At 38.6% G+C, this 19,392-nt stretch overlaps 1 protein-coding gene across 1 annotated transcript in view; it reads left to right on the forward strand.

Moving 5' to 3' along the window:
- The first annotated feature begins 5,976 nt into the window (after nt 1-5,976).
- PTK7 (protein tyrosine kinase 7 (inactive)) overlaps nt 5,977-19,392 on the forward strand; it is a 106,214-nt gene continuing 92,798 nt past the window's right edge. The window contains exon 1 of the mRNA XM_063302399.1: nt 5,977-6,136. Coding sequence (XP_063158469.1) covers nt 6,088-6,136 — 49 coding nt within the window. The 5' untranslated portion in view covers nt 5,977-6,087. The remainder of the gene's footprint in view (nt 6,137-19,392) is intronic.

Genomic DNA, 19,392 nt, shown 5'->3' on the forward strand with positions numbered 1-19,392 from the left:
TAGAAACTAGAATGTTGACTTTAGATACACAGAGATTCACAGTTGCAGAAATTAGTAGATGTTCCATCACCTTCATTCCATTTGGTTTAATACTGTGCAGCTACAATCAGCAATATCTAGAATATCTTCAATAATAAAGTATCCTGTGCTTGTCTGGCTATTGTATACCATGGATTTAATAGAACCCTTGATCATTTTGACATTTATAATAAAAGAGCAAAGCTCTCAAGTTTTTAAAAAACTGTTTTAGAAGTACAGTGCTTACCAATTTTATAGATACTAACTTCTCAGTGGTCTTTTAGGGGCTGATCAGGCACTTCTGAGAAAATGCTTTTGTTTAAATGACGAGTAATCAAAGATCTAACAGGAACAGAAAAGGAGACAGAGTAAAAAAACCAAGCATTTTACAGACGCATAAAGGGAGCAGCAAGATACATTATGGGGTTGTACTGCATGTGACAATGCATACAGAATGCAGAAAGGAATTAAATTATTTTGATATATTGGCAATTAGCTAACATGCTTAGCAGAAACAATGAAATAATCCAAGATTTGTTTGATTGTTTATTTTAAATGAGTAAAGTATGTGGATTACTTCAACATTTTTAGTTTTGTGGGTTTAGATAAGTGTTAATGGAGGAATTATTTGGGTACGTATGATTTACTAAACTATAAACTAATTACAAGGATTGGGTTTGCAAAACATACTAGGCTAAAGTGAGTTTGACTAATTTGGGGTTCAGTGTGGCATGCAAACAACATATATGGGAGAAAAACCCATAATTCATTTCACCATTTTGAGATCAGCAGTTAGGAGTAAAAAAAATAATGATGCAATTAAGTATAACTACATATTCAATGGCAGCTGGAACAAGTCTGTATAGTGAAGTGCAGGATTAAAACATTTGAAATAAATCCACCTCATGCTATAACTGAAACCAGTCCAAGATGTGTCTGATTACTTTGAATTTGTGAACAGTCCTCTGGCTCTAGGTCATTTGTACCTCTCTTCTCACTGGCTGCAATCCTAAACTTATTTCTATCTTATTTTAAGCCCATTAAACTAGAATTCTTTTAAAACGTTTGAGTTGTACATCCTTTTCTTTCTGTAGAGCTTTGATTTCCACTATCAGTGATAGTTTCCTAACCATAGCGCAGAGCACCAAATCTAGGAAACAGAATGATATATAGTAGGTATTTAACCATCTATGATTAGCTATGTACTTAGGAGTATTTTAAAAGGCTACTACCATCAGGAGAAACTCAGCATCTTCATATGACCATCTAGTAAATCCACAGGGGAAAAAAACCTGTTCAGCCTATAAAGTGCCATTATTTCTTATTTACACGTTATAAGATCTTATTAAGGATAGCTGTAAATTTGCTCTTTATTATGGGAAAGAGATGTGAAGGGATTCAACAGTAATTTTCTAGTTTTCAACGTATTAGTGTGAAATTCTAAATTCCTGTGTTCTGGAAGGACAAGGAATCAAGAATTTGGCTTGTGAGGCATTGATTCTAACTTCACCCTTGCATTGTACCCTTATCTCTATTTCAACATAGCATTACAGGGGAAGGTAGAAGAAAAAGTATTACTGATGGCTTCTGTTACTAAAATAGTAACTTAAGGGGAAAAATGAAGATCACCCATTGTATTAAAACCTTGGAATGAAAACATAGCTTTTGCAAGAAATTTTGACTTTCACAGTGAATTATTTGTCTCTTGAGAGGCAAAAGAATAAACAACTGTTAGCAGCAAGTTACATTATATTACCTAACATAGAGAACAGAATGCTTATATAGGATTACAGTGATCTGGTTTAGTGTATGAAATTATTCCAATCCATAGCAGACATACCTGAGGACAGAACTAATATGAACAAGAATTAAGTAATAGAACTTAAGAAATACAGAGTTGACCAAGGTGCCTTTGAAACTCTTAAAAGTTCTTTAAAAGTTGGGCTTTTAATTCCCATCATTACCAAATATAGCAGTAAGGCCAGGATGACTGGCTGATGGTTGTTGCAGTATAAACCACCTGGAGGACTTGAACTGCAGAAGGCTGCTTAGCCCAGAGGTCTTCAAACTGTGTTCCATGGAGCCCTAAGGTTCTATAGGAACTTGATGCAGTTGGGTGAGAGACTAAGGACAAAAAAAAAAGTTCACTCCCACATAGCCAATCTTCTATCACTACAACTTGGCCTCTTCGATCAGGGTTTCTAGGATTTTTTTTTTAATTAACAGGTTCCTCTGCCTGAAAAGAGCTGAAAACTCCTGCTTTAGACCACCCTTAGTTCTGTGTACCTTTGCAAGAAGGGCCTTTACAACAATTGCTCTGAGATCAAGAAACCATTTCTCCTTTTTATATAGGATTATATAGTTACTAGCTACTAAGTAACATAAAAGAAGCCAAATATTTTATAGCTAGTAGCAATCTGGGATGATATTGCATTGATTCCCCTCTACTAAGAGAGCATTCATTCCACAGAAAGATTCTTTCCACAAGCACTAAGTTCAATTTTTCCAGTTTGAGAAAGATAGAAAAAATATTAAACAGCCACTAATTTATTGGATAATCGTATTGATTATATAATTTGTTTTTGCTTACAGTTTTATGGTACAGTATGACAAATTTAAAATAATTACACAGTTAATGTGAATTTGCACATGGTACTAGTTGCTTCTTTTCAACAGGGAATGATAATCCTTAGATAGGAACATTAAAATACACAGTTGTATCCTACTTCTGTTAACTATCACCATCAGATGTAAATTTAATAAATAAGTAAAGCTATGTTCATATGCACTTTATAACAGAAAAAGAAATAGCAATTTACAAATTTGTAAGCAAATTACTCTTTATTCTACAATTTTCCAAAGCAGCATGTGAACTCCCTGGGGTAACAAAGGCCATTTACTACATGGTAAGTATTTTGTGAGAACACGAACAAGGGTTATAATCTTTATTGCCTCTTCCCTCTTTGCAAGCCTGTAAAGGAAATAGGGTTGTCACCAGTCCTGCTGTTCTCAGCTTGAGATAATAAAGAAATGAAACAGGACACAGAGCCCTTTGATGTTCCTGCCCAAGTGATCAGAGGGGGAAACTTTTGGGGGCCTGGAGGATAGTGCCTTTCATGATTTTAGCAGTTTCTTGTTAAGTGTCCTCAGAGCAGGAGACTGCAATGTCATGTAGCAGGCTAAACAATCCACCATACAGGTGTGACATGAATGTTGTAAATACTGTTTTAAACAACTGAGTTAATTATTTCAGACTATAATCAGATGCCTTGATTAAATTCCAGTTTTCATAAATCTCAAATCTGTTCCAGATTTGAACAATCAGTAAATACACTGTGTAGGGTAAGATGGTACATATTCATTAACTGGATATCCTGGCATAGCATGTCATAAGAACACTATCTATAAATTGGCCCACCAACAGTTACACTTTACTAATGTTGAATAGCTTGTAAATATTTGGAATCCTTGCTATAGAAGAATAAAACTGTATGGACTAGAGAAACTGTTGACAGTGTTAATAGCATTACTTATCAGATGATTGAGAGGAAATTAAAATGATTTTATTACTTCCTCAAGAGCTTGTAGTTTCCTTCTCCAAAGGAGCTGCTTTCCTTAATCCCTGCTATAAAAACTAGACCTAAAGTCTGTTTTTTTCAAATAGTGGTTACACATGGGTAGTTCCCTTTTTTCTCAAGTAGCTAGTTCCATGTGAATAGCTTCTAGTACCAATCAGAAGTCATTGCACAGTTTTTATCCTTTTTTTTCCCTTGGCATGAAAAAGACATAGAATTGGAAATGTTATAGGAAAATTAAAACTGAGATTGTCTTTGGACTCTCTATAAAATTAATAGGTAGCATGATTCCCTAATGAAAGCTTAATCCGGAAGCACTCAATGTCTCAGCAATTTGTTTAAGTGATTATTCCTCAATCTGTTACTTGTGAAGTATGGGTCTATTGGACTTGAAAGTATCTGCATTCCCTCAAGGTTATCTAAGGGGTTCATATATATAAAACCAATTTTGGTGTTTTTCGCAGCATTATTCCTAAGCATGTTGATATTCTATTTAAGCCACTGAATAAACAATTATGATACAACTCGCATTCTTTGATATAATTCTCACACAGGTTATTTATTTACATTCCCTGATCTTGAAACTTCCCATCAAAAGCAATCATGCAGGTTAAAGCTATATAAGTGTACAATTTTTTTTCCCTCGTGGTAGAAAAATAATTGTTTTGTGCTAATCCCAAACTAGAACTGCCAAGACATTAAACCTCAATAGTTTTATCATTAGGGTTCCCCCTCAAAAAATGTATATTCCTGCAACATTTATAAACTATCCTTGAAATTAACTCTGTCCATATTTATTTCAAAAGACTGCTCAATATTTCTGATAGTAATAGAATGGTGTCACTAAGAAAGGGCTGAAACTAACTTGTAATATAATCAAACAAGAACAAATCTACAATTTTATTTAGTCACATAAAAATCTATGTACATTAGTGAGCCATTTATTTGCATCACCTCACAGAAAAGTTTTCAGCATCCATTATCAAAACCACTTTTTCAGGTACGTATGGTGTATTAAAAATTAAGTCTTGTAAGACTGTTGAAACGCATAATTTTCTAATCACAGATTGATTTTGCACATGCTTAATTTAATTAATTTAATCATGGCTTTTTGAATAAACTGCAAAAGGTTAGGTTCACACCACATGCCAGACCAAAACCAGATAAACCACATTATGGCTTAGTTTGATGTATAATCCTACCCACTGAACGAGACTGCTAAATTTGGAATGAACAGAAATAAGGCTGCCTCATGAATAAACTAATGGGAAGAGATAAAGAGTTAGAGGGTGACAACTAGAAGGCATCCTTATGCATATTGATTCATAAGGAACAAATTATCCAGAAAAAAAAAGTCTTGTGGCAACTTAAAAACTAACACATTTATTGTGACATAAATGTTTGCAGATGCAGTCCAATTCATCAACTGCATGGAGTAGAATCTTGAAAGCAAAGTGTGCATGTATACCTACATTCATACATGTATACATCTACTATGTGCCCAGAATGGAGTTCTTTGATGTCAAAGTCAGTAACATTAGTCAGCAATGATTCTTAGTGACCAGAGAGATTTTCTCCAGGAGGATCTGTCCCCAACGTGGTCCTTCAGGTCTTCCCATGGTGCATCCATTGCCACTGTAACTGAATACATCCCCTTTGCTGCTGGTCATTTTCTTCTTCTCTTTCATTCCATCTTTTCCAGCATGAGAGCCTTCTCCAGGGGTCTTCACATAATGTGCCCAAAGTAAGGTAATTTGAGCCTGGTCATTAGTGCCTCAGGTGATAACTGTGGCTTTGTTCAGTGATCCATTTGTCTCTTTTCTTGACTATCCAGGAATTCTCAGGAATCTTCTCCAACACCAAAGTTCAAACGCGTCAATACTCTATCCTGCTTCTTCAAATCTTTAAATCTATGTAAATAAATAATGAGGGTGGGGAGGCTATAGCTGCTAGAAATAGTGAGATTAAGACGAAATGAACAGAAGAAAATCTAGACCGAGCCTTCCAACACTAAATGTACTGCAATTTACTCTATCGGATTGCAATCTACCATTAACTAAGCTGAAGCAACTGTTCTTGGGACGGTCTAGGACATTCCGGGGAAGCTTTCCTTTGAGGTAAAAAAACACTCGCATCAGGTTTCCCGTCTTCAGAGCCTGCCAAATCCAGTCAGCAGAGGTCGCCCGCCAACAGGACAGGTAACTGGGGAGGAGAGGGGAAATAAGTAGGGGCTCATGGTCGGGCAAATAGGTTCCGGCCTGCCTTTGCTGGAGCGGGATCCTCCTGGCCGGAAGCTCCACCTTGTCCCGGGTGTGCGGTGGGGTGGGAGGGGACGGGAGGGGAGGGGAGGGGAGGGGAGGGGCTGGCTTAGGCGGCTGGGCCGGCCTGGGCTGAGAGGTTTCTGGAGCTTTTTCTGAACAGCATGGAGTGAAAGCTGGTGCCAAGGCCGGAGCTGGCCGGGCGCAGCCGAAAAGGAGACCAGACCGGTGCAGAGATGGCCGCGGAGATGGCGAGGGGAGTCCTATTGCTGCTGCTGCTGCTTGGTGAGTGCGAGGCGAAGAGTCCATAACTGGCCCTTTGGCTCGTCCTCGCTTGTTCGCCCGCCCGGCCGCCCGCCTTGCGAGTCCAAACCGGGCGTCCCGCGCGGGGTTTCTTTTCCTTCCAGTTTGTTCGGTGTCAGGAGAACGGGGGAGCCCCGTTTTATGCTTCGGTCTGGAGGCAGATGGGGGTGCGAGGAGAATTTTGGGGAGAACGAAAAAGTCGGTCCTTGCTGTGCCTCTCGAGGGGTGTGGATGCATTTTCTTCGAGGGGCTGAGGCGCACTCGCGTACCGTCGTCCAGCGGGCCGTGAGGGAGCTTGGGTTGCTCTTTTGGGCGGCATTAGAAAGTAGGAGCTCTGCAGCTCTGGATGTGTTTAAAAAAAACATCGCGTTAGCACGATTACGAGTAACCACCACCTTTGAAGGGGTTCCTTTGTGTCCGCTCGAGATGCTTGAGGGAGCTGGGAAGTGGATGCCGAGAGTCGGTGTCTCTCTTTCCCGCTCTCCCCCCCGCAGCCATTTGGTGCCAAGACCCAATCAAGCCCCTTTGCGTCCATAAATGATTTCTTTCCATCGTTGGCCGCCGCCGCTGCCACAACAGTTAACGTCTCCCGCTTTTCTCCTCCCCTGTTTCGTTAGACCAAGCCCAGCAATTGCTCGGTGCCATTCAGACTGAACAGCGGGATCTTTCTCAAGCTGGCAGGCAGGCAACATTTCTTCTAGCTCACTCTAACGTGCTGGCTTGAAACTGCTCCAAGAAGGGCGAGAAAGGGGTGGCTGGAAGAATGAGTAAAATACATGCAGTGCCTTTCTTTTTAATAATCAAGCTCTAGTGGTGTCTTCAGAGAAATTTAAGATTCTTTTCTTGATTCTGATAATCTTTCTGCTGCTGCTGCTTCTGAGTGGTCTTGATAAATAATTATAAGGTTACATAAAGTAATCTTTGTTACTGGACAAGCCTGTATGTGTTCTTTTACAAACAATTTTGAGTTAAAATTGCAGCTGTATTGGATGCATTTTCCTTAGTAAGAGTTCTCAGGATTCTGAACTTTTGCCTATGTCTTGTTCTAAACCACTGCCATTAATAAATTTAAGCTACTAAAGCAGTTGTGACAACTTTTGGTGTAACTTAAATCTTCATGATGCATGCTTAATTTGAGAATATATCCTGGAATTAAATTAACATAGATCCATATATGGTGGAATCAAATTGTCTTGGATGAGAAACTTTGCATGATTAATTAATGGACTTCTTTGTTTAAACCTTTGCAGAGGAGAGTAGAGGAGATTTCTTTAATTCAGCCTTCAGTAAAGCCTCCCATTGATTAATTAGAAGTAAAAATTAGTTATATTATGTTGGGTTAGTATTATATTTATGAAGGTAATGAAATTTTTGGCACATTTGTGATCTAATGTTGACAGAAGATTGTGAATTTGAATATGAGTGAAATCTTGGAATATTTTACTCACATAGATAGGGGGTATTATGCCAGATAAGTAGCTGGCATGTTGTGTATCTGAATTGCCTTTGCTCTATGCAGTTTCTTGATTCTTAATATTCTTGATTCTTATCAGAGGAAGGCCTTGCAGCAGTTTTGATCTTGGAGATAATCAACTTAACTGAGAGCTGCTTCACATGTTAAAGAATTATCTGGTGCAGTACTTAGGTCCTATAGTATGCAAGATAAGGCAAATAAACTCTTAATATTGTTAATTCTGTCCTCTAAGGAGCGATAAAACTTTATTATCATATATTGTGCTACTGCTCAGAGAAATTTGCATTGTTGGTACACGTGTCAAAATGTTGGATTCTAGTAGTCAAGATTATTTTTAATTCTTTATCAATGAGGAATGCTTTCTACCAGTATATCCTAAATAATGATACAAAAGAACATGGTTTCCTGTTGTGTTTAATGTTTAATATACTCTTAAAGTTTCATGTCCTAATATATCTTTGATTTCAGTGTGAAATATTTACTCACTAGATACAGTGGAAGATGTTGTGAAATTTAAACCGATACTGTATTGACATTTCTATGAAGGTTTTTGTGAATGCATGTTATATTTAAATTTTTAAAGATTTTTCATCAGTAGATTATTTGGATTTCAAGAATTCACCTTAATAAGTAACCTTATTGAGGGCAAATGAAGTATTTTGTGGGTTGAAAAGGAAGGCATTTTGAGGGAAATTAGATTTCAATCATAAACTGGGTTCATACATTCTGCTAAGCTATGGTTTGTTTTTACCCATGTTCTGGTAAATTAGTCTCAGCTGACTGAGTTTTCATAGTATGTTTAAGTATAGTGTATGGAATAAATTGCTATTAGGTAGCAAAATGCTATAAGCCATAAAATGATAAACCATTACAAACTATAGCAGCCAGGTTCTCACAACAAATGCCCAAACCAGACAATTACTTCATTGAACATCCTGTCCCAGAAAATCCTTATAATCCCAACATTTCGGTCATGATACTGGCTTTCAAATTACTGATGTAAATGCAAATTTTTATTTTTGTTCACTAATTTCTGCATCTTTATATACTTCTGTCAATTTTTATTAATTTTCTTCTGAAATGAAACAAAATATTTAAATCTTGGCTTTAGCCTATAATTGATATTTGAGAGAAAAGCAAAGCCTGCTTCCTTCAATTGAGTTTATAAATTTATAAGGTCAGCTAACATCTAATTAATTTTAATAATGTATTAGTGATTTTGAGTATTTTAGAGTATAGAGTATAAATTCATGATGCTTCTTGACTTACAAATATTATTATTTATCCATTCAGAGACTATGATATCTCATTTTAGGACTGCTGCTTCCATAACATTATATTCCTTCCTTGCCTGTCATAGCCATTTAGTACATTGTTACCTCTGGAACTGCAGGCAGTGTTATGATTACATCAACCCACTACCCCTTAATTCAGAGAATGAGATGAAGTTCAGTATCCTCTTGCAGCTCTTTTGGTTGAGGAAATATATTGTCTTTGGGGTTTTTTTTAAATGTCCTTCTATCTGTATGTATAGAAGTGTATGTAATACATCTGTTTCATAAAGGCTATATGGATATCAAGTGAGCAATAATAAGAATAATTTCAGACTATTTAACAAAACTATTTTATAATATGACAAAGATGGGTAATAGACTACAGTTTGTATTAAGGATTATGTTAAATTTGTGGAAAGAACATTAAAGCAGGTTGGAATTAGAGATTTGTAGAACTTCGTCCTATTGAAATCAAATGTCATAGACCTCAGCGGAAACTAAATAAAATCCAGGGATCTGATGGATTAAAATGTTGGCCTTATTGAGTAGAAGAGATCATATAGTACAACAACAGTATGTCTGAAACTAATTAAATGCATGTGGCCTATAGAACAAGTTTCCCTGAGAGTGAATTTTGTCCATCAAGCACACAGAACATTTGTTTAAGAAAGTGTTAATTGCTGTCTCTATGCTTTAGGACTTATTATCTGTATTTGCTGGAAATACAGATAATGTGCCATGGAGCTGAACACATGACATTTCTAAAGTACTTAAATATTAAGCTATTCCTCAAAAGAGATGCCAAGGGCAAGTAGGTACAAGAATAACCCATGAAAGAAGACAAGAAATGCATTAAAATAAAGCAGGTGTGATTAGTTTAAATTATAGGGCGGCAGTGTGGGCATGCTGGATGGAATGGCAGAAACCTTTGAAATAAGGTAGCTGTTAAATTATGAAAACAGCCTTTGTGCTACCTTTACACTAGATGTAATATCCATAGCAGTGTTTCTCAACCTTGGCAGCTTGAAGATGTGTGGACTTCAATTCCCAGAATCCCCCAGGAGCATAGCTGGCTAGGGAATTCTGGGAGCTGAAGTCCCCACATCTTAAAGCTGCCAAGGTTGAGAAACACTGATCTATATAGGGTAGCGTAGCCAGATCTCAGTCCTAATGTCCCTAGTCTGCTGTGGCATATTGTATTTTGCTCTGCAGCATTGTTCGTATGAGTGTAAATTCAAAGACAGTGCTTTCTAGAGGTTCTTTAGATTGAATGCAATGAATGATTCCCCCCTGTGCCTATAGTATTATTGATTTGTCTTTCTTTTTGATCATACTGTAGGTTTTTACTTTGTTTTATGGTTTTATTATGTGAATTGCCAGAATCACTTTGGAATCCAGCAGTAAAAAATATAATAAACAAGTAAAATTAGGAAATGGCCCTCACTCTTAAGCAATCTATTTTATATGTACTTTATATATTGTGATAGAGCTGTTTAGATATTATAGCCTATAGTTTTTGACAACAGTAATAGACAGTGAAGTTGAATTAATGAAGGAATGTTGAAGATCACTGATGATACTGATGAAGTTAGAGTTCATATATTTCTTTGATATTCTTATGGTTAAATATAATTGAATATAACTCCATATTGTTACTACATAAAACTACTGATTGCATACTAATGTTCTCAACCTAATTCTCTAATGAAGAAGGGGCTGTACTAATTGTGAAGGCAGCCATATGAAGTTTTGAACAAAGGCTATATTATAAGTGGAGGGAAGCCTAATCCTCCCCTCTTCACAGGGTAATAGTACTGAGCAATATTATTACTATTATTATTGAAATCCTTTTTGTGACTTTGGAGAAAAAGGTGTAATATCATAAAGGATATTCTTCTCTTATTTAAAAAAAATGGTGTTTATGGGCTTACTTGTAAATTATTTAGGTAACACTTCTTGTCCTTTCTCTGCCTCCTCTATAAATCATGAGTAGCTCAACATATGAATCTGGATCAATGTGTGCTGTGTTTCAAAAGAAAAACACTATATACTTCAAAGTAAAGCAACTGATTCCTGTTTTTGTAGGACTTATCAAAACAATGCTTAATTTGTTTTATGTGCTTTCAGACAAAAAGAAACCAATCTGAGACCAAAACTAAAATCTGTTCTTTTTTCATTTTGTGACCATATCTTGGATTCCACAACATATAGTTCCTCGTCTAAAATCAGGTTTGCCATGTAAATTGCATGATCATTCTCCATACAAATCCTTACTTCTGAATGATAATATTGTGAACAGACTTGACATTTTTCGTAAAGGAAAAAAATGCTATTCCTGTTAAATTTCTCTCTATGTTAAATCCAAGGGTCTCCCTCATTATTGCCTTCAGTCCCATCCACTCCACAGTCTTCTGGCTTAAGTGATCAAAGTATTCTTGGCTTTAAAAGCTAACACACCTGCTAAGTTAATGGAGCAATATCAGAAAGATAATTTCCACGATAAATACCGCATGTTCTTTAAAACACACACATCTTAACACAGAATTATTACCCTTTAGTATATGCTTGTAAATGCAGAATCCTCTCCCAGATTCAACAGTGTAGATATTTTTCATTGTGGGAACACAACATTTTTATGAATTATTGTTGCAATACAAAATAAAAATCCATGTAGAGCTATATTTTCAGTGAAGGTTTTTCCTTTGCTTAAAGGCTTTGGGTAAGAACCATAAGATTTTGAATAATCTTTGATTTAAAAAAAATTCCTACTACTATCCTAAGAATTACTAACTTACATTTCTCTAAAATGTTCTCAATCCTATTTTCCTTGAGTGTAAAAATACTTTGTGGTTTGATTCATTGGGAAATTCTCAAAGATCTGGTTTACACTTAATAATTAGCCATAATGGATAGAATCACACATTATAAAAGAAACCCAAATATTAGGGCTATGCAGAACTTAATATGTGGAGGCAAAAGGATGCTTTGGAGCTCATGAGGATAGTAACATAGCACTTGAGTGCAATTTATTAAAGCAGTTACGTCTTTTCTTTGGACCATGTGGTTGGTCCTGGGGAAAGAAAAGCTTGGTTTATGGAGTTGCACACAAGTGCTACATTTGTATACTTGTGTTCTCTCAGCCATATTTTTGACATGAATCTGAATTGCTGCATTGTTCCAACATACATACATACATAATATAAATATTATATATAATATTATATATAATATCATTCACAGAGCCATCTTCAGTTCTCCATACCTCCCCCAGAAGTCCCCTAACAAACATATTTTAACTAAGCCTGGGTTTTAATCAATGTGGGTGCATGCCCTTTTTTCCTTTCAAATCTCTTAGATGCCACAAAACTCTCATTGTTATGTTTACCTAGGGAACTTCAAAGAATATTTTCTCTCCTGTTTATCCATAGAATTAAAGATTAAATCTAAACATCCCAAGTCACCCAGAGGTTATGCAACTGTTTGTTTCCGTAGCTGAGTAAAGAATTGCTAGTGGACAAGTGTTATATGCAAGATTACTTGTCTATGAGCAATTCCTCATTTAACTCAAACTTGCATAGCCCAAGCTAAAGTATGCCAATTAGTGCCAATCAGGTGTTTGTTATAGGGAATGGGGAAAAAGTTAATCTTATTTTCCAAACAGCAGATAGCTGCTCTTGCATACTGTATATCTAACTAGGACTATTTGTATGTACAGTATTTCTTGACTATTTTAGTAGCATGTACATTTAACTCCGGTTTTTGAAATATTGTGCTGTGGTTATGTGATGGCAGCACCTTGGTAATTTTGTCTGGGCTCAGAGGCTAGTATTTGGATGGAATATTTTCAGAAATATCAGGACAATGGGCAAGACAAGTAAAAACATCCTAGAATAAAGCATAAGCAAATCTTTTCCATAGAACTGCCAAGGAAACAACATGAACATACCTTATTCATGAAATCACCAGGAGTTGAGATTGACTTGAAAAAGACCTTAACTTACATGTATTTAATGATTGTGTTGCCATAGCATTTTATTGCTCCTTTTATAACAGCCAGGATTCAGAAAGTACTATATGTAATACTTGTTAATAATGGGATGCATCTCCTGAAAATTACTGAGATTTACCTTAGTCATGACTAGCATTTCACATGAATCAGGGTTCTGTCCTCTCTCCTTTCCTATTTAACATCTACATGAAACCGCTGGGCGAGATCATCTGTCACCACTGGATGAGGTATCATCAGTATGCTGATGATACTCAATTGTATATCTCCATCCCAGGTGAGGTAAGTGATGCTGTGACTGCCCTCTCTCGGTGCCTGGGGGCTGTGGGGGTCTGGATGGGGAACAACAGGCTTCGGCTGAACCCTGGTAAGACGGAGTGGCTGTGGGTTAAGGGTTCCTCCGTATCCGGGACTTTGTCATCTTTAGTTCTGGATGGGGTTGCACTGCCCCAGATAGACCCAGTGCGTAATCTGGGTCATGGACTCATGGCTCCTGCTGGAAGAGCAGGTGGCAGCCGTGGCCGGAAGGGCCTTTGCACAGCTTCGTGTTGTGCACCAGTTGCGCCCTTTCCTGGATCGGGAAGCCCTTCGGACGGTTGCTCATGCCCTTGTTATCTCCCATATAGACTACTGCAATGCGCTCTACATGGGGCTACCCTTGAAGAGTATCCAGAAGCTTCAGCTGGTCCAGAATGCGGCCGCGCAGGCTATTTTTGGCGCCCCTAGAAGGGCGCACATAACACCTTTGCTACGTGAGCTGCATTGGATACCAGTTTGCTTCTGGGTCCAATTCAAGGTGTTGGTTATCACCTTTAAAGCCCCACATGGCATGGGACCGGGTTACCTGAGGGACCGCCACTTCCCTGTATCATCAGTCCGTCCCACCCGCTCATGCAGAGAGGGCATGCTGCGGACACCGTCAATAAGAGAATTCTATCTGGCGGGGTCCAGGAGGCGGGCCTTCTTGGCAGTAGCGCCCGCCCTTTGGAACATCTTGCCCCCGGAGGTGAGATTAGCCCCATCGCTCCTTGCCTTCTGGAGGAAGTTGAAGACCTGGCTCTGCCACCGGGCTTGGGGCAGGCAGGAGAATCGACATACTTGGGGTTGGCTGGTGCCTTGAAGTGCCCCTCCTACATGATGGTTGAAGGGATCATAGCCATCTGGATTTTATGAGCTGGGGTAGTTAAGAAATCGTTTTGCTTTTAATGGGATTTTATTGGAATTTTATCTTGTATTTATTTGAGTTTTTATTGTATATTTATTCTGTGTTGTAACCTGCCCAGAGTCCCTCCTGTCGGAGGAGATGGGCGGTGACAAATTTGATAAATCATGTGCAAGTTAACTTGGTCTGGACTCAATTTTTAATTCATTTTTGAACTGATTTTGCTGCCTGGTTACTGCTATGTCAATGACTTGCGGATTTGATTTTAGATAAATATTTTACATAGAATTATTCCATAATTTTTATATTAAAGTTTATGTCTTCTGCTTTTTTAAAAAAAATGATCTATTTGGAATAACTAAGACTAAATGCTTTTCATTGAATAGAGGTTTTGCTACAAGTATTGCCCTTCGGCAAAGGATCGTTACCTTGTCGTGGTGCTGGAGCTTGAGCACCTCAATGATGCCATGAGCTAAACCGTGAAGGGCCACCCAAGACGGGAAGGTCATGACAGAGAGGTCAGACTAAATGCGATCCCTGGGGAAGGTAATGGCAACCCACCCCAGTATTCTTGCCGTGAAAACTAAATGGATCAGTACAACCAGAGATATGTCGGTATACCATCGGAAGATGAGACCCCCAGGTCGGGAGATGGTCAAAATGCTACTGGGGAGGAACAGAGGATGAGTTCAACTAGCCCCAGACGTGATGACGCAGCTAGCTCAAAGCCGAAAGGACGGCTAGCGGCCAACGGTGCTGGTGGTGAATGGTGAATCCGATGTTCTAAGGATCAACACACCATTGGAACCTGGAATGTAAGATCTATGAGCCAGGGCAAATTGGATGTGGTTATTGGTGAGATGTCAAGATTAAAGATAGACATTTTGGGCGTCAGTGAACTGAAATGGACTGGAATGGGCCACTTCACATCAAATGACCACCAGATCTACTACTGTGGACAAGAGGACCACAGAAGAAATGGAGTAGCCTTCATAATTAATAGTAAAGTGGCTAAAGCAGTGCTTGGATACAACCCAAAAAACGACAGAATGATCTCAATTCGAATTCAGGGCAAGCCATCTAACATCACAGTGATCCAAATATACGCCCCAACCACAAATGCTGAAGAAGCTGAAGTAGAGCAGTTCTATGAGGATCTGCAGCACCTACTGGACAACACGCCTAAAAGAGATGTTATTTTCATCACAGGAGACTGGAATGCTAAGGTGGGCAGTCAAATGACACCTCGAATTACAGGTAAGTATGGCCTGGGAGAACAAAATGAAGCAGGACATAGGCTGATAGAATTTTGCCAAGACAATTCACTCTGCATAACAAACACTCTCTTCCAACAACCTAAGAGACGGCTTTATACATGGACTTCACCAGATGGACAACACCGAAATCAGATTGATTACATCCTTTGCAGCCAAAGGTGGCGGACATCTGTACAGTCGGTAAAAACAAGGCCTGGAGCTGACTGTAGTTCAGATCACGAACTTCTTCTTGCACAATTTAGGATCAGACTAAAGAGATTAGGGAAGACCCACAGATCAGCTAGATATGAGCTCACTAATATTCCTAAGGAATATGCAGTGGAGGTGAAGAATAGATATAAGGGACTGGACTTAGTAGATAGGGTCCCGGAAGAACTCTGGACAGAAGTTGGCAGCATTGTTCAGGAGGCGGCAACAAAATACATCCCAAAGAAAGAAAAAACCAAGAAGGCAAAATGGCTGTCTGCTGAGACACTAGAAGTAGCCCAAGAAAGAAGGAAAGCAAAAGGCAACAGTGATAGGGGGAGATATGCCCAATTAAATGCAAAATTCCAGAGGTTAGCCAGAAGAGATAAGGAATTATTTTTAAACAAGCAATGCGCGGAAGTGGAAGAAGACAATAGAATAGGAAGGACAAGAGACCTCTTCCAGAAAATTAGAAACATCGGAGGTAAATTCCAGGCCAAAATGGGTATGATCAAAAACAAAGATGGCAAGGACCTAACAGAAGAAGAAGAGATCAAGAAAAGGTGGCAAGAATATACAGAAGACCTGTATAGGAAGGATAACAATATCAGGGATAGCTTTGATGGTGTGGTCAGTGCGCTAGAGCCAGACATCCTGAAGATTGAGGTTGAGTGGGCCTTAAGAAGCATTGCTAATAACAAGGCAGCAGGAGACGATGGCATCCCAGCTGAACTGTTCAAAATCTTGCAAGATGATGCTGTCAAGGTAATGCATGCTGTATGCCAGCAAATTTGGAAAACACAAGAATGGCCATCAGATTGGAAAAAATCAACCTATATCCCCATACCAAAAAAGGGAAACACTAAAGAATGTTCAAACTATCGAACAGTGGCACTCATTTCACATGCCAGTAAAGTAATGCTCAAGATCCTGCAAGGTAGACTTCAGCAGTTCATGGAGCGAGAATTGCCAGATGTACAAGCTGGGTTTAGAAAAGGCAGAGGAACTAGAGACCAAATTGCCAATATCCGCTGGATAATGGAAAAAGCCAGGGAGTTTCAGAAAAACATCTATTTCTGTTTTATTGACTATTCTAAAGCCTTTGACTGTGTGGACCATAACAAATTGTGGCAAGTTCTTAGCAGTATGGGGATACCAAGTCATCTTGTATGCCTCCTGAAGAATCTGTATAATGACCAAGTAGCAACAGTAAGAACAGACCACGGAACAACGGACTGGTTTAAGATTGGGAAAGGAGTACGGCAGGGCTGTATACTCTCACCCTACCTATTCAACTTGTATGCAGAACACATCATGCGACAAGCTGGGCTTGAGGAATCCAAGGCTGGGGTTAAAATCGCTGGAAGAAACATTAACAATCTCAGATATGCAGATGATACCACTTTGATGGCTGAAAGCAAAGAGGAACTGAGGAGCCTTATGATGAAGGTGAAAGAAGAAAGTGCAAAAGCTGGCTTGCAGCTAAACCTCAAAAACACCAAGATTATGGCAACCAGCTTGATTGATAACTGGCAAATAGAGGGAGAAAATGTAGAAGCAGTGAAAGACTTTGTATTCCTAGGTGCAAAGATTACTGCAGATGCTGACTGCAGTCAGGAAATCAGAAGACGCTTAATCCTTGGGAAAAGAGCAATGACAAATCTCGATAAAATAGTTAAGAGCAGAGACATCACACTGACAACAAAGGCCCGCATAGTTAAAGCAATGGTGTTCCCAGTAGTAACATATGGCTGCGAGAGCTGGACCATAAGGAAGGCTGAGCGAAGGAAGATCGATGCTTTTGAACTGTGGTGTTGGAGGAAAATTCTGAGAGTGCCTTGGACTGCAAGAAGATCCAACCAGTCCATCCTCCAGGAAATAAAGCCAGACTGCTCACTTGAGGGAATGATATTAAAGGCAAAACTGAAATACTTTGGCCACATAATGAGAAGACAGGACACCCTGGAGAAGATGCTGATGCTAGGGAGAGTGGAAGGCAAAAGGAAGAGGGGCCGACCAAGGGCAAGATGGATGGATGATATTCTAGAGGTGACGGACTCGTCCCTGGGGGAGCTGGGGGTGTTGACGACCGACAGGAAGCTCTGGCGTGGGCTGGTCCATGAAGAGACGGAAGCGACTAAACCAATAAACAACAACAAGTATTGCCATTTTCATCAATTATATAATTATGCAAATGACATAAATAGACACAAACAATGTAAATTCATACTTAACTGACAATTTTTCCCTGAATGATTCATTAACTTGAGGTTTTACTACATTGCTTTTTATTTTAAATAAGTATAGCCTTTTCTTTGTGCTTTTCCTACAGAATTTGGTTTTCTTTCTATGTGATACTCTTGATGACAGCAGAAAGAACTAAATGAATGCTAAAACCTGACTCTTATAATGCATTTGACAGCAGCTACCCTGCAGAAGCTTAATTAATAGGAAAGTGGTGATCCTATGTTCATTTTCAAAAGTGTTAGTCTGTGTTTCTATTGGCTACATGCTACAAGGAAGGATTTTTTTTCCTCTCCACATCTAATTGTAATCTAAGATACTCATTTCTCATACTTTGCCTTAGTGTTATTAGACCCTGTAATGGCTGTAGTAGTTCTTGGCCAGATTGGTGTTTCAGCCTTGAATTAAAATGCCTACCAGTATTCATAAATGTTTAAACCAGCCTTTCTAAACATGATGCTCTCCAGGTATGTTAAACTACAATTCCCAGAATTCCCAGCCAGCATTTTTTAAATGCATATACCATTTACTTATACAGTACTCTGTCTTGCACAATACTGCATATTTGATATGCTAATTAACACAAATCTTGTTTTGAAAAGCATTCAACTGGAATATATTTTCTAATATGTACTGTTGAATTAAAATGTTTGTCTCTTTCAATTCTGTTTACCCCCAAAAGCTAAACATTAGTAATGCTCAATGTGTCTGCAAGAGTGGCTTTATGTGCCTGAAGAAACAATATTCAGAACTGTAGTTCTGCTTCTTCTTATCTGAAAACTTGCTTGGCTCTCTTGCTATTTGGCTGAAAAAAAACCTAATGAAATCTTGTGTTTAATTAGCTGTTTCAATATCAGACTACAGTTGTGGGAAAAAGAAAGTACACCCTCTTTGAGTTCTGTGGTTTTACGTATCAGGACTATTGAATCATAGAGTGTACTTACTTTTTCACGCGTGGCGTCTCCATTTTGGCTTTATTTTTGTAAGATGAATAATGACACGGTATAACGTGCCATGTGTTGTTGTTCATCTGAGGTTGTATTTACCTAATTTTAAGACCTGCTAAGGACCAGATGATTTTTATTATTCCTGATACGTAAAACCATAGAACTCAGAGAGGGTGTACTTTCTTTTTCCCATGACTGTAGCTAGGCAAAATCATGAGAAAGAATATGTAGGGGGCACAATAATTTTGCTGCAGTGCATCCCAGAGTGATTGTTACCTAACTAAAATAACTTCCTTTTATTCCTCAGTACTCAGAATATGGGAAGAGTCAGAAGAAATCTTGTTAATTTTTCTTTAAGATTTCATAATCCACTTACAAGCAGTTTTTATTTCATTCTATACTGGATATTATTTTTCCCCAAGGAAGCATCTTGTAATCCCTATTGAGGAATTTTTATTGTGCTAAAGATATTCATATAAAATATTTGTTGTTGTTTATTCGTTTAGTCGCTTCCGACTCTTCGTGACTTCATGGACCAGCCCACGCCAGAGCTTCCTGTCGGTCGTCAACACCCCCAGCTCCCCCAGGGACGAGTCCGTCACCTCTAGAATATCATCCATCCACCTTGCCCTTGGTCGGCCCCTCTTCCTTTTCCCCTCCACTCTCCC

This window comes from Candoia aspera, chromosome 1 (assembly GCF_035149785.1).
Source record: "Candoia aspera isolate rCanAsp1 chromosome 1, rCanAsp1.hap2, whole genome shotgun sequence".
In the NCBI taxonomy this organism is placed as follows: domain Eukaryota; kingdom Metazoa; phylum Chordata; class Lepidosauria; order Squamata; family Boidae; genus Candoia; species Candoia aspera.